This window comes from Giraffa tippelskirchi, chromosome 2 (assembly GCF_054371585.1).
Source record: "Giraffa tippelskirchi isolate mGirTip1 chromosome 2, T2T-mGirTip1v1.2.pri, whole genome shotgun sequence".
In the NCBI taxonomy this organism is placed as follows: domain Eukaryota; kingdom Metazoa; phylum Chordata; class Mammalia; order Artiodactyla; family Giraffidae; genus Giraffa; species Giraffa tippelskirchi.
In genome coordinates, this window is record NC_137276.1 from 81,621,684 (window position 1) to 81,637,896 (window position 16,213).

Genomic DNA, 16,213 nt, shown 5'->3' on the forward strand with positions numbered 1-16,213 from the left:
ACTCAAGTCACCAATTGGAAAACATACAAATTAAAGTAATAAAATAAATTTGTGAAAATGGACTATTCTGTTGTAAAGGCTTACTGTACAGACAGAGGTCACTTATCATTAAAACTACAATTAAGGTTTTACATATCATAACATGACAGTGTTTTGACAGTGAAGTAGGTGAAATCTATAGGACTGATATATCTTGGTTTTACGGGGTCCTTTAGGAACTTTTATCTACAATTTGACATAATAGCCATTAGATGGCAATACTTCCTAATAGGTATCAAAAATCAGGACAATAAATGTCCTTCAAAATTCATTCATTTCAAATTTCAGATTTTCCTGCTTAAAATCAAATGTATTAAAAGATGGTCATATTTTACATCTTTAAGAGCCATAATTGATGAACTCTGAAATGATAAGTAAAGAAAAACAAAATTATGAGTACAACCAAATGCCTTGCTTATTTCATTAACCATTACCTGGCTGGTGCTAGAACAACCACCTGTTCTCTCAGAATCATCTCCGTAAACATCACCAACATTCCTATAATATTCCTGAAACACTTTCCAATTTTTACACCTTAAGCTTCTAAAGATTTTAATTGCACTAGAACTTTTCCAGAAATCTGACTCTCCGAGTTAAATAAAGAACAGCCACAGCATGAAAAGTCACACTGGTATATGTCACAGGTCCTTTTAATACCCAAAGGTCTCTCCTGCCTAAATATACAAATATTTATCATGTATATAATAATTACACTAAATACACTAAGTCACCAGCACACATAGGTACTTCATTTTCTTTCTCTTAAAAACAAAACCAAAGAAATTTGTGACATTTGACATATATGTAATTATCTTGAAAATCATTTTTTCAGTCAGTAAGATTAAGAATGGATGCATCAGATTCAGCAATAACATGCTCTTATCCCTCGCCCCACACCCTCCTCTTCACCTGAACCTGTCACTCTTAAGCAAAATTTCAGCTGAAATGCCTTTACTGAATTAATTTCTTCTCTGATATGTTAAAATTCTTTAACTGTTTACAAAATCACATGCCAGCTGCTTCCACAAACAAGAAAAATATATTTTTCTTCATAGCCTTCATCATACAACATTATCCTTTAGTGTATTTTTCTTTCTCCCTCTTGTAAGCTATCTGGCACAGGCTCACAACTGTATTCCTTGCATCCAGAAGGGTTATTAATAAAGAAGTAAGTACAGAAGCCAACCAGACCTTTCAAATTAAAGTAGTATCAACTTTAAAGACTATATTTTAAATTATTTCATAAACATTCTTATTTCAATGACCAAATCCAGAATAACAGCAAAATAACAGCAAAATACAAACCAAAAAAACTTCATAAAACTGTATGGAATTTATCAAACCATCAGAAGATGATTTGAAATATCAATGCTTATATTTTCACTTCTGAATTCAAGTGAAAGTTCACTCCACATTATAATACATAGATTTGTTCATTCATCCAGGTTCACTGAATATACTATGCATAAAGCATTGTGCTAAATATTAATAGAACAAATTCCCCACCCTGAGGGTGGTTGTAATCTAGAAAGGAAGGTAAAATATATGGACAAAACACTGTGAGTCAGTATTTTGAACACATTAGCTGAACTGTAATTACAGTGCAACAGGAACTGAGAGATGAGACCACTTGGATCTGCCTAATCAAAACCGAGTCCATTGTCCTGGGCCTTGAGGACAGGTGGCATTTCCACAGGAAAGACTGGGTTCCAGGTGGGATGAAGCATTTCAGGAGCCAGCATGATCATTTGGCCTGAACCTCATATTGAAATATTTAGAGATGCTGTCTCCAAAAGTTTGCACATACATTGGATTTGGGTATCTGTATTCATAATGTTCATGTGCTAAGTGTAAATATACCAAAAATGCCAAAACTTTTCTAACCTAGTTTGGAGATTTTCATTTCTAATATTCCATAAACCTCATAGTTGGAAGTTGCCTGGGCTTTTTTTTTTTGGCCCTCTAAGCTCTAATAAGGGAAATAGGATGCAAAGAGGCAGAGATAAAGGAATGTAAGCACAGTAAAGAGTTTCATCTTTGTGACATACAGCATACACTTAGAAACAGAGTGAAACATAGGCCTGCAGACAAGGCAAGTGCCAGATCAAGGACCTTATTGGAATAAGGAGCCACTGCAATGAAAAAATACTGGAGGAAGGAGTACTACAATGTAATTTTCAAATCATATCTAAGTCTGAAAGTGAAAGTGTTAGTTGCTTAGTTGTGTCTGACTCTTTTTGTTATTCAATGGTCTGTCCATGGAATTCTCTTGGCAAGAATACTGGAGTGGGTAGACATTCCCTTCTCCAATGGATCTTCCCGACCCAGGGATAGAACTAGGGTCTCTTCCACTGCAGGCATATTCTTTACCGTCTGAGCTACTAGGAAAGCCCAAGATACACAACAAATATAAGCATAAAAATAGGAAAATCTCAGCCTGTTGGAAAAAAAGTTAAAAAAAAAAATGTCCTTAAGATCACATTACACCATTCAAAGTTATCTAAATAATGTCCACTCTTCTCAAAGAAATATTCTCTAGGCATAACTCTTTTGGATGCCTCTATTTAATTTTGTCACTTCACCAAGAAAGGGAAATCTGCACGAGAACCACACTGTTTGTGAATTCACAGGTCTGTGATGTTAAATATTCAGAAGGCAGTAACAGTTTCAGTAACTAACACTAAGATGAATTATCCTTAAAGCAAAAACAGACGTCCAAGGTTGAAAGCACAGTTGGCCTTAGGCTGAAACATGTAACTGCTCTCAAACGTAGACAACCTCCAGGGCACTGGAGGTATTTGGGAGAGTCATCTGCTCCCTTCTGTCACCTCGATTCGCATGTTAGTGACTCTAGAGTTCTCACAGACACATGAATCATCTGAGGATCTTGCCCAAAAAAGGAAGATTTGGGGAAGTTCCCTGGCAATTCAGTGGTTAAAACTTCACCTTCCAATGCAGGAGGATGCAGGTTGGATTCCTGGTCTGGGAGCTACAATCCCACACGTCTCATGACCAAAAAAACAAAACAGAAGCAATAATGTAACAAAATCAGTAAAGCCTTTAAAAATGGTCTATATTAAAAATCTTATTAAAAAGACAAATTTGAATTCATGAGGTGGGGTCAGTGGGTGAATGGGGGGTGGGGGCAACCAAGACCACTAATCCAAGAAGCATGCTTTGAGTAACAAGACTTTACGTGATAGAAGCACACAATCTCAGGCTTAGAGAAGATGCTATAAATCACCTCCCAGGAGTTCTCAACCTGGACTCCACTTTGATACTTTCCATTTCCTTTGTAATCTAGTGTATATGTTGTATGCATTTTAAAAACTAATGAGACAAGGAATATCTGACTGCCCAAAAGGTCCAAAGCACAAAATTTTTTAACAATATCCAAATTCAACCTTTATCTGAAGCATTCATTCACTCATTTATTTCCCTCTCATTAAGGGCCAGGCACTTGGGCCCTAGTGATGTGACACTCTGGAAAAATGATTCTCCAGCAACAGGGAACACAAGTAAACAAGATATATCACCCTTCCGGCTTCATTTTTTTAATTCTGAGAAAAAAAAAAAAGAAAAAAAAAATGGCAGACATAGATAGATGTTCTTTTCAAACGGAACAGTCTATGTTTTCATTACCTGAACCACAGAGGGGAAAAAAAAAATAAAAGGTGATTGCTGTCTTTCTAACTATCAGTATTTTTATGTAACTTGAGGCAACTCAGTAACTTATACAATCAAACCACCTAGCATTTCTTATCAGAAATAAAGAGGTTGGTAGGAGAGAAGGAAATTTTTATGAGCCTTAAAATAGCTTTCTTTAAAGTATTTTTCATCACTCTTTCAATTGTGTGGTTCTGCTTTTCCCAATTTACTTTTGGACAGTTGTTTGGTAATATTTTCATGGATTTTTTAAAAAATCTGTTTCTATAGGTGACAGAGAAAATTATTCAAAAATCAATGTTTCAAATGAGAGCAATCCAATCCATGGGTTGACAATTCCTGTGCATATCAGGGTGATTTTATATTTTTCTAACACAAATAAGAGTTGTTTTACATGCTTTATTGTATTTTGTTCAGTTTGAAATAGATTCGCAGTAATAGCTATTTGATCATGTTTCCTCTCTTTTAAATTGTATTGTTCTCTTATAATTTAAGCTGCTCTACTAAAGCCTTCTTTTTTAAAAAATAGATCATTTCCCCCACCCTGGATATTCCTGAAAAGAGGATGAAAGTATCATTTTTTATATTAAAATATGAAACAGCAAGCTTGGAAAAATATTATTTTGGATAAGGGGTCTACAATCTTTTCTGGAGATAAGATCCTTTATTCCTAGGAAATCCTGTTAAGAGGTTCAACAATTAAAGCAGAAGGCGGAGCACCCCAGGAGAAGCCTGGGGCTCCAGGAGACCAGCACAGTGCCCTCTTCCGTCCAAAGACAGAGGAGAGAGAAAAATCAGTCCTTCTATCAGTTTCAATCAATTTACCATCCCAACAGATGTAACTTTGATTAGAGCAGCAAGTGAACAATTAGATAGTTTAACCTTAGCTTAACAATCACTGTTAGTGAAGGGAAATTAGATCAAAGCCCAACTGACAGCAATGACTTAAAAAAAACATCAACAACTGGCACTGTTTATTTTCAGTAGTTAGTTATAACTGCTATGTTTTCAGTCAAATTTCTCAACTCACTAATTTTCAACCGTATCCGAAACTTCTCAGCATATGACTCTTGCTTACACACGATAGACCTTTATTTAAAATCAACTGTTACATCATAGTCGTTCCCCTCTTTCTCTTCTTCTGGTTAAATATCTAAAGTTCCTTTAACTATTCTTAATAAGTATAAATCTCCCAGGTCAATAATGATAACAATTTTTAGATGTGTCATAGAGCTAAAAGTCTTGTCTGGATTAAGCATTCAATTCTCTTAATATCCCTGGGAATGGAGCTATTACCTGGATCCAGAAGATGAAGAAACAGAATTTGAAGAGGTTATGTGATTGGCCCAAGCTCATGCTTATCGGGCTCTGTACTAATAAACAAGTGTGTGTATGTGAGAATATATGCAATCCATTTTCAGTTATTCAGGTTCAGTATGTGGATCATTCCACCGTTACTGCTTATTCCAACATCTTTTATTGCCTCACTTTTTACCCTTTCACTTGCTCCAGATCCTTCTAACTAAGCACCATGTGGTCCTTGAATCCATGAACATAAGACTCCACATTCTTACTATAATCACCCACAGGGAAATGGAAGGTAATAATTAACTATGCCTAAATCCATTCAAATATCCCTCAGCATCTTCAACCTAAACTCAAACACTAAGTTACTGTCTTAAAGATATTCTCCTGTAGTTCCATGGGCTTGGTCTGTTTTTTCACTACTTTTTCAAGGGCAGAAACCATGTGTAATAGGTGGTTGTTCCTGTGATTTCCATTATTATATGTGAGGTCTATAGACATAATCACTAAAATCACTGACTTCGTCACCAAATGAAAGTAATTGAAATTTTAACAATCTGCAAGAGTCGGACACGACTGAGCAACTGAACTGAACTGAATGTGCTTGGTCAACTATCTGTAGTTTTTTGGTTTTTTTAATTTACCTATTTTTTTTAATTGAAGGATAATTGCTTTACAGAATTTTATTGTTTTCTGTCAAACCTCAACATGAATGAGCCATAGGTATACCTATATCCCCTTCCTCTTGAACCTCCCTCCCATCTGCCTCCCTATCCCACCCTTTTAGGTTGAAACAGAGCACATTTGAATTTCCTGAGACATACAGCAAATTCCACTTGGCTATCCATTTTACATATGGTAATGTAAGTTTCCATGTTACTCTCTCCATACATCTCACCCTCTCCTCCCCTTTCCCCAAGTCCATAAGTCTGTTTTCTATGTCTGTTTCTCCATTGCTGCCCTGCAAATAAATTCTTCGGCACCATCTTTCTAGATTTCATATATATGCATTAGTATATGATATTTATCTTTCTGTTTCTGAATATAAAAGGTTATCAGAGGGACAGTCCTGGTAGTGCAGTGGTTGAGACTCCACCCTTCTATGCAGGGAGTGCAGATTTAATTCCTGATTGAGGAACTAAGATCCCGCATGAAGGGCAGTGTGGCCAAAAAAAAAAAAAAAAAAATTTAAAGGGTTATCAGAAAATGAATTTAAATAAACTGGCTAAAATATAGCTTGATCTGTAAATGTAATTAGTCATGAAGTTCATTTATTTTCCAAGGTAACAGAAGGGGAACCACATGCATTACAATTACTACCATTGTTTGTACAGTGGTCTTTAATTCTAAGAATGTTCAAATTTATCCTCTCATTGCTTCATCACAATAACTGTGGCATTAGGGATAACTGTCACCATTTTGCAATGAGGAAGCCAGAATTCATGGAACTATGTGATTCAAGAATTAGTGGTAGAATTGACACTTAAAAGCCCTGGCCTCAGTGAGATTCCGAATTTTCTACTCCTGTGCATACTGATGCCATCCTGTCAAACTCTGCTTTGTAGTGGGAAGAACAAGTCGTACAGTAAAAACATGCATAGTTATGCACAAATAGAAAATAAGATATGTGTAGAATTTATATACTGAGAAGCAGGCATGAATTATTTTTATTACTGCTATTGGTTGCCAAGTAAAATGACAACTCAAAATGTCTACCTCTTGATCAAAATACATCACCATCACATACACGGCATAGGCACACAGCAAGGGCTTAATAAAAGCTTATGTAGACAAGCTGGCACACTTGCATTGTCCCAGAAATGTGCGTGATGTCTGTTCCCACCTATACTGGTTAAGAGAAAAAATGAGAGCGATGCTCCAGGCCTCCCTTTAGCTCTGCATTATTAGCTGCTCCATTTAATAGTTCCTGTCAGTTACATGAGGCCTTGTTTCACCACTTCCCTGTCTTCTGCATTACTTCTTCCCTCAAAGCAAGTAAAACTACACCCTCCTTCCTAGCAATGTTTTGAAAATTGGAATTAATTGTGTTGGATAGCAAAAGCTTACTTGATCCACAAGACCCACAATATTTAGAGCCTCACAGAGCCAAGGGGTACCAACTACTTTCTTAATTCAAAATCACACGAAAATATTTTGATTTAAGGAAGTGGAAATAAACTTATGCTAATTTATAGAAAGTATAATTGCAACAATGCTACATTTCTGATTTTTGTTTCAGTCATCATCCACTATGATACCTGGAATTTTTTTATGTGGCTATTCATGTAGAGTTTATAATACTCCATTTTATATTTGTTTACTTTCTCAACTTTAAAATAAAAAAATATTTTGCCCTGATATCTTATACACTTCCATTGATTGCAATCTGTTGTGAACTTCTGCATATGATTATTTTTACCAAAAATACAATTTACTAAATAAGTTAAATTAAATAGATATTGGCCTTACCACGAAAATAAAAAACACCTCCTCTGATTAAACATAAACTTCTTTCTTTAATCTCTCATTTCCAGCCCTTTTCCTCTGGAACAATGCAATGTCAGTGAGAGAATTAAACTGCATTTCATTTATTTCTCCTTTCTTAGCATGACAAGTGTTTCTCCTATAATAATTTGCTTTCATAAATATCAAAATAGGTAATCACACCCTCATTAATACACACTTCTCTTTGGGCACAAAATAACATCTGTGGAACTTCAAATTCCTGATTGGATTGCGTTTACATGCTTTTGATAAAATAATCCAAGAACAGGCTCTATCGAAGTCGTGAACATACATATCAAGGGCATGAGGGAAGTCTGTGTAAATAATCCTGCTAAGCCACACCTCCACACATCTCACATCATCCCCTCTACTTATGAAGTTATTTATAACTCATCAAATAGAGATACAGGCTTGTTTCTAAGCAATTTTCCTAGATAATCGGCAGTCTCAGCTTTAAAGGGATCATTTTTTTGACCTGTCACTTATTTTATTCCCAAGTACATGATCTTACTTTCCACACTTACCAGGTACCTTTCAGAGGACACGCTCACTAAGATGAGGTCATCTCCCACCCGCACTTTTTCTCCTTCTGAGCGCTGCTTAGAGGCAGGATGGATGGTCCACCAACAAGCTTCACCTGCACGATGATTGACAAGTGAAACACAAAGAACTTCCTCTTAGTTTAAAACTTGATGTTCTTGGCCAGTGACTCCAAAATAAAAGAGGGAAATGAAGTAAATCTTCAAAATTAGTCTCCTGAAAATAAAGCTGTCCTGTTTATACAAACTTTAGGAATTTGAAACAGAATGCAAATTCACCTCATAGACCATGAAAATCAAAAGAATTAGGACAAATTAGCTTCAGAATCTAAAAAAGAGTGAATATATGTTTAAATGATGCACTGTGCTGCACACCTGAAACTAATACAACACTGCAAATCAACTGTACTTCAGTAAAAATTTAAAAGGAAGGAAGAAAGGAAGGGAGGAAGACATAGTGACACGTAAAGATTCTTCTCATAGAAAATGATTGTGACATTTGGGGAAGTTTGGTGTCTCTTTCCCCTACTAAGAACTGCTTTGAAAGGATATTTATTTATGCCAACATAAGACCAAATTCAGCAGCCACACTGATCCAACTTCGTTCCTTAGACAATCACATGTCATTAAGCAGCTCACATGGCTCCTTCCAATTATATCCAGTTTTTTACCACTTGATTTTCAAAAGGATTTGGGGTTGTGTTATGTGACAGTTATATTGTGATAATTAAAAAGCTTCTAATTTGGGTGGATATTGATTCAAAATGAGTACAAATATTGTCACTTAAGTTTTACTAACTACCCTGTGCCTTATTTTAAAATGTAGTAGTTTCTATTAATTTAGGAGTAAAATAGAAGAGAATCCTACAGAATTGTCTGGGATACATTCTAAAAAGATACATTATAAAGCTATCTGAGTAAACATAAAATTAAATAATTTCTTCTAGAACAAGTCAAGCATAAGCCTCATGAGCCACATAACCGTTCTCCATTCTTCGGTCCCATCACCAAGGATATAAACGTAAGCATGCAATTCTTCAATCTGTTCATGGTTCCTTTTAAACCTAAATATAAGTTCTATTGCAAAATGAGAACAGTTTTAGTGATGCATTTGTGCTTGCGTACTAAGTCACTTCAGTCGTGTCTGACTCCTTGAGACCCTATCAACTGTAATCCATCAGGCTCCTCTGTCCATAAGATTCTCCAGGCAAGAATATTGGAGTGGGTAAGCCAAGCTCTCCTCCTGGAGATCTTCCTGACCTAGGGATCAAATCCACATCTCTTATGTCTCCTGCATTTGGAGGTGGGTTCTTTACCACTAGTGCTACCTGGGAAACCCCATCTAATAATTATCACTCTCTTTCTCTGTGCCTCCAACTTCATTATTTCCCCATAACACATGTTAAGCTTTTTTTTTTTTTTTTTTTACTAATTACCAAATGCCAGAATGTAAATTCTACAATAGCAGGGCATTTGTATGTTTTCTTTACTAGGGTTTTGTCAGCTTCTACTAGCATTTTGGAGGCTTTTGCTCAATATTTTCTTACACAAACCAGTCTTACTTGACTGTCACCTTGCAGAATCCCTTATCATCATTCACTCAATTCACATTTTTAGAGTTGTAGGAAGTTTCTCATTCATTCACTCAAACATTGATAAAGCACATGCTATTTGTCAATCACTGTTTTAGTAGCTGGAGATATATCAACAAATACGGGGGAAAATGTATCTGTCTTATGAGTTTCATTCTGATTGAGGCAGGCACACAACAAGTAATAAATATAGTAAATAGTTTGGTAATTCAGAATTAGTACGGAGTTATGGGGAAAATAAAGTAGCATAAGGGAATTAGGGTGTAAAGGCCAAGATCGCTTTGTTTGGTGAGTTTCACTATTATATAATAGTATCAATGAATGAAAACAAGTTATAGATCATGCACATGTTTTACTTGTTTTGAGAGAGAACTGAAGACCTTTTTTCACATAACTATGTGCTGAAGTAAATTATGGTGAAAAAAAAAAAGAAAACTAGCCAAAACACAGAGGAATGGCTGAGAATATATTTAAATAAAAATGAGAGGAATATATTTATCTTTTTGGTGCCTGGGATTCTCAGAATTCCCTGTTTAAAGTAATGTGTTTGTCTATTAAGAAGTTAATTAGGTTGCTAAATAGAACTTTATTTTATCCATTTGTTATTTGTCAAACTTTTAGAGTACGGGAAAGTATTTCAAAAAGGAGGGCAGGTGTGAGTTTCATGTCACCTATAAAAGCAACAACCTGATACAAGTTGATCTATTTCCTTCCATTCCTTTTTCTACTGGGTCCTTAATCTTTAATTCCAAAGGCAGACATGCTTACTGTAAAAAATAAAAGAATCAAATCGCACAGAGGTGGATATAGTGTAAAGTCTTCAGAGCATTGAGAACAAAAGCACAAATAAAATTTATACTCTCCTATTTTGAGTCTTCAAAAGGATAAATATATTAATGTATGTAAATAAATATATATATGTAGCATGATGACCCATGGACAAGGAAATGAAGAAGATTTTCATTTTCTGTCTTTTTGGTTGAATGTTGACACTGATTATGTTATATATGCACACTTAAAAATGTTTTTAAGATGAAATATAAAAGAAAGAAATATGCAATAATACTTTACAAACTAATCAGTACACATTAATATGGTTATCAGACAGCAGAGCATGTTGCAAGTACTGTTTTCCTACCCATCTCCATCAAAAGAATAAAGTTTAAAGTCTAGTTTGCACATCAAGCTAATTATGTTGGGATGACCTACCAACAGAAACAGTGTACATTTCCTCCTTCTAATAAAACCTTTCCATAGTTACTCACTGGTTTTATCCTGAAACCATTCCTAAGAAATTCAGCCAATATATCTTTCATTGGGTCTCATCACGTCTCCCAATCCAGTTCCTGCCATGCTCTTCTGAACACAGCTTCATTGTAGACCAAGGTGCTCACCTGTTGTATCCTCTTGCAAGCCAACATCAAAAGCCAGCTTATCAGTTGAAGACCGAGAGGTGGACAGGCAGCACAGATACTAAAAGACACAGAATCAGTAGTTGTCACTAAACATTTCCCATTCTTTCCCAGTCTAATTCTGAGCACTTAGCATTCACTGGGAGCAATGTTCTAGAGGAAATGTGGGGTTTTTTTCCCCACTCAGAAAAATATTGAAGAAATATGTCCTGTAGACAAAACAAGACAAGTAACTGGGGATATGTCTCTACATCTCTCACTTTACGTGATAATCATGATCATAAGCAAAAGAACAACCTGATCTGTTAGAAATCTTTCTTTCAAGCAGAAATTTGAACACTATTCACTTTTATCTTCTAGTTTTATTTTCAAATTTTTAAACTCTTTCCAATTCATCTAGAATTGATTGTGTTGTGTAGCATATTGCTTCACTGCAATGAGGCTTTGTCACGTGTATATCTACGTGTGTTTACCTACGAAGAATGCAACTCTGCCCAACACCATCATCTCTGACTCCTCTCCCTGCCTCAAGTTTTCCTAACTGTATATTCTTGGACATAAAGTTTAGGATCAGTTTTCTGGCCAACTCCCCCACTCCCATGCTAACCTCAGAATCTACACTAAGTGCTACAAGACAGAGAACACAGAGATGAATCTAGTATCAGCTCAAGATACACTGTCATCTACCCCAACCAAGTGCAGTGGCTGAAAGAACAGGAACCCTGCCGACAAGACTCAGGAACAGCTCTGGGGATTAAGCCAGCCCAGACTTCCCAAAATCACTGGACAAATAATGCAAGACCTAGACAATCCCTACAATGGAAAAGGGTCCACCCAGCTCAGTGGGTGTCTATTAGTGTAAGGAGGCAGGTGATAAACGGATTGGGGATAGAAGTCGAGTGAATTTGGTACCATGAGGGTGCAAATTCAATTAATCAGAAGAATCTGTTCCCTGACTGTAAACCATGGACTCCCAAAGATATAGAAAAGATGCTTCAAAAGTCCCCAAACATTTTCCTAGCTAGTTAGGAGTATGAGTCTAATCTCAAGACATTGTGTTCTTTGAGGTTTACAGACTTTAGATCTAGGCATATTAAATATCAATGTTAATTTGAGAAAAAGTACCAATGTTGTAATACTGACTTCCCAGGAAAAAAAATGTAGAGTGATCCCTATTATAGTCTTCTGTGATATTTTTCAATAATATTACAGTACCAGGCACTGGAGTTGTTAATGTACATTCTCTCCTCCTTTAATGTTCACTGCAACTGCTAGGTAGAGACTGTAATTATTCAACTAAATCTTAACTAAATTTTATATGGCAAAGACTAGTCTGTCTTACTACTATATCTAGCACCCAGAACAGTATCTAGCACACAAGAGGTGTTGAATAGTATCTACTGACTGAATGAGTAAAATTTTCAGATGCACTTACAGGCTTAGAGAGGTTCAGCAAGGTACCCAAAGCAGTATAGCATGCAGGAAAGTAAGCCTGAACCCAGATCTACCAACCAACTTCAGGCTCTTTTTCATCTACTATGTATAGAGAGGGTAGTTATTGAAAAACAGAATCTCATATTTATTATTTCATGTGTTCTGATGGCTCCTGAAAGTGAAATTCTTGCCATGAAGTTTTAATATATGAGAGCTACATGCAAAAGGCTATTTTTATACATTTGTCTTGTATCCAGTCACTTGAAGTGTTTTCCTTTATTTTACTTCATATCTTAGCAAGTCAGTCAAGATTTCCAGAACAATGTTAGATATTCTTGGGGTTTGGTTTGGTTTTGTCAAGAATGGGCTTAGTGTTTGACAATTAACTATGAGGTTGGCCATTGATTTAACATATTTTCCTCATCACTGAGGAAATAACCATCAATGATCAATTTTTATTAGGAATTGGTAATTTTATTAAAACCCTGTTTCAGTACCTGTTAAGATGATCACATTTTTCTCATCTGACATACTAATGTGACGTAGCCCATTAATAGCAATGATAATATTAAGTCATCATTAAAATCATATCTATACTTTTCCTATACTTCTCTTCCTATATTTTCAATTTCATTAACCAGATTTTTCACATCAGTATTCATGAGGATGAAGACTGATGATTTTTTTCTGTTTTGAGGAGTATTGTTATAGAGATTATGCTTAAGTTTTTGCTCAGAAACAGTCTACATATTTAGGGAATTATCTCCTTCTTAAAAGTAATGATTATTTTATATTTCCAAGTACTGGATTATCATGCAGTCACTAAACTAAATCTGATAAAAATTTAAATAACATGGATAGTACTTGTACTGTGATAATATGTAAAAAAAAAACAACTGTATATAAATTTGGTTATGTAACAAGATATCAATTACACAAAAAAATTAAGATTGAAATTTTTTAAAAAGTCCCCAAGAATTTTCTGTCATTGGTGTGATCATGAATATTTCGTCCTTCTGTAATTTCCAAATCTTACAGAATGAATATGTATTGTTTGTATAACTTAATAAAGCTTTCAAAAGAAGGGAATGTTTATACATTTTGTAATACTTTATACCTATAAGAATATATATACACACATATATGGATGATAATGAGTAAACTGTGTCTGAGAGGAATCCAGTAGATAAATGGATAATTGGGTGTAAGAAGGAGCTGATATGGAGAAAAAAAGAAACTCTCCTCCTAAACCTAGTCTTTCAAAAATAAGATACAAAGACAGAAGTCACACAATGATAGAACTGAAGGACTTTAAAGGTCCTCTAAGCTAACCATCATATTATATATGAGAAAATAAACAGTGTTCAAAGATATTAAAAAACACATACAATTCAAGCTTATTAAAGCCATCAATGGAATAGGATTATCAAATATTTCCTTGCCCTGTATGCACAAATAGATGAGCATGACCATACGGGAGATGAAGTCTACACATGTACTCACCATGCCACTGTAGGAATGCCGCAACAGTATTGCATGACCATAGAGGAGCGTTCGGTGGCCACCACCTTGAGCAGTCTGCATAGAGCAAAGAAAGAGTCGGCAAAGAAAAAAAAAAGAGTAAATCTAACTAAGTGTATAAAATGGTCTCTTATTCTCATGAAAAGTTTAATGGAAACAAAATAAGAGCTAGATGTGGTAGAGAATCCTCTTCCCAATGCAGGAGAGATTTAAGGGAAATGGGTTTGATCTGTGGGTCAGGAAGGTTCCTTGGAGGAGGAAATGGCAATCCACTCCAGTACTCTTGCCTGGAAAATTCCATGGAAAGAGGAGTCTGGTGGGCTACAGTCCATGGGGCTGCAAAGAATCAGATATGACTGAGCATGCATGCTCGCAGATGAGCAAAGTGTTATGGAAAGAATCCTTAAATTGGGGCAAAGCTACCAAGGGGGTAGCTGGGGGGTGGGGAGCTAGCAGTTTAACTAGTTCTTAAAGAACGAACTTGAGTTCAGAAATATCATGATTTGTAATTACTGATTCCCAGTTGTTTATTGTCTGTATTTCTCATTACACTCTGATCCACATTGAACAGGGACTATGGTACTTTGGGCACCATGGTTTCTCAGATACCTTGCAAAACGCCTGTTACACAGTAAGAAATAAATAAGCATTTCTTCAATGAATAAGTCTATTAAAACACAAAGATCATCAAATGAATCTTCAGGCTTAAAAACCTTTCATACCTTCCAAATGTTTATAAGAAAAACATCTAAATTCCTTTATATGAGATAGAAGGTGGGTGCTCACTCACTCAGTCGTGTCTGACTCTTTGTGACCCTCATGGACTGCAGCCTGCCAGGCTCCTCTGTCCATGGAATTCTCCAGGCAAGAATATTGGAATGAGTAGCCATTCCCTTCTCCAGGGGATCTTCCCAACCCAGGGATCGAACCAAGGTCGCCTGCATTGCAGGCAGATTCTTTACCGTCTGAACCACCAGGGAAGTCCACATGAGATAGAAGAGTGCTTCTCAAATTCTAGCATGCTTAAAAATCAGCTGGAGAGCTTGTGAAAACACAGAACCCTGGGCGTGTCCCTGAGGTTCTGATCCAGTAGTTCTGGGATAAAGACAGAGACACTGCATTTCAAAAATTTCCCAGTGGTGCAGGTACTATTCTTTGGGGGACAACACTGAGTAGCACAAACATCAAGGACATTTAGTCTCAGCCCTTTCTAGCCTTGCCCCCAAATCCCTTTGTGCTCCAAAGAGACACGCTTTCCCTGCCCTGAGCCTTCTTGCTGCTCTTAACACAATACCCTTTTCCTCTGTAGTCTTTTCGGCCTCATATGCATGCATGCTCAGTCGTATCCAACTCTCTGCAACCCTATGGACTGCAACCCACCAGCCTCCTCTGTCCATGGGATTTCCCAGGCAAGAATACTGGAGTGGGTTGCCATTTCCTCCTCCGGAGAATCTTCCTAACCCAGGGATCAAACCCCTTCTCTCCTGTCTCCTGCATTGACAGGCAAATTCCTTACCACCAAGCCACCTGGGAAGCGCCTCTCAGCCTCTCAGATTGTTTTAAAACTCAGGTTAAGGGCTCCCTCCTCTATGAACCTACTTCCTTAGCTAACCTTGAGAAAACTAGATAAGGAGCCCCATCCAGGTGGAGTACAGGCGGCATGTGAGGATAAGTGCCATAAAAAACAACCACAGGGTATTAAGAAAGGGGAAGAGACGACGTGATTGAAGTACTGGGTCACAGATCAAGTTAAGATCATGAAAAGTAGAGAACATTATACTAAGAGGTTTTCACTTGTTCTTATAGGAAAAAGAGGTCTTTAAGGATGAGTATGAAGATACTGAGTTAAATATACTTCAAGAAGTACAGAAGAAAGCACTTTAATATTCAATATCATTAAACCTTTTCTACTAAAAATATATCTCCTTCCTATTATTCCAATTAATTTCTTCTTTTTTAAATTGACTTTTTAATTGAAGGATAATTGCTTTACACAATTTGTTTTCTGTCAAACTTCAACATGAATCAGTCATAGGTATACATTTATCCCCTCCCTTTTGAACCTCCCTCCCATCTCCCTTCCCATCCCACCCCCCTAGGTTGATACAGAGCCCCTGTTTGAGTTTCCTGAGCCATACAAGAACTCCTGTTGGCTATCTATTTTACATATGATAATGTAAGTTTCCATTTTCCTCTTTCC

General features: G+C 36.3%; 1 protein-coding gene across 1 annotated transcript in view; it reads right to left on the reverse strand.

Moving 5' to 3' along the window:
• The window catches only part of RYR2 (ryanodine receptor 2), an 849,571-nt gene that overhangs the window by 476,691 nt on the left and 356,667 nt on the right, over positions 1–16,213 (reverse strand). Inside the window, exons 6-8 of the mRNA XM_081569302.1 lie at positions 13,996–14,070; positions 11,041–11,119; positions 8,040–8,152 (exon numbers count right to left, since the gene is read on the reverse strand). Of these exons, the coding sequence (XP_081425428.1) occupies positions 8,040–8,152; positions 11,041–11,119; positions 13,996–14,070 (267 nt within the window). The remainder of the gene's footprint in view (positions 1–8,039; positions 8,153–11,040; positions 11,120–13,995; positions 14,071–16,213) is intronic.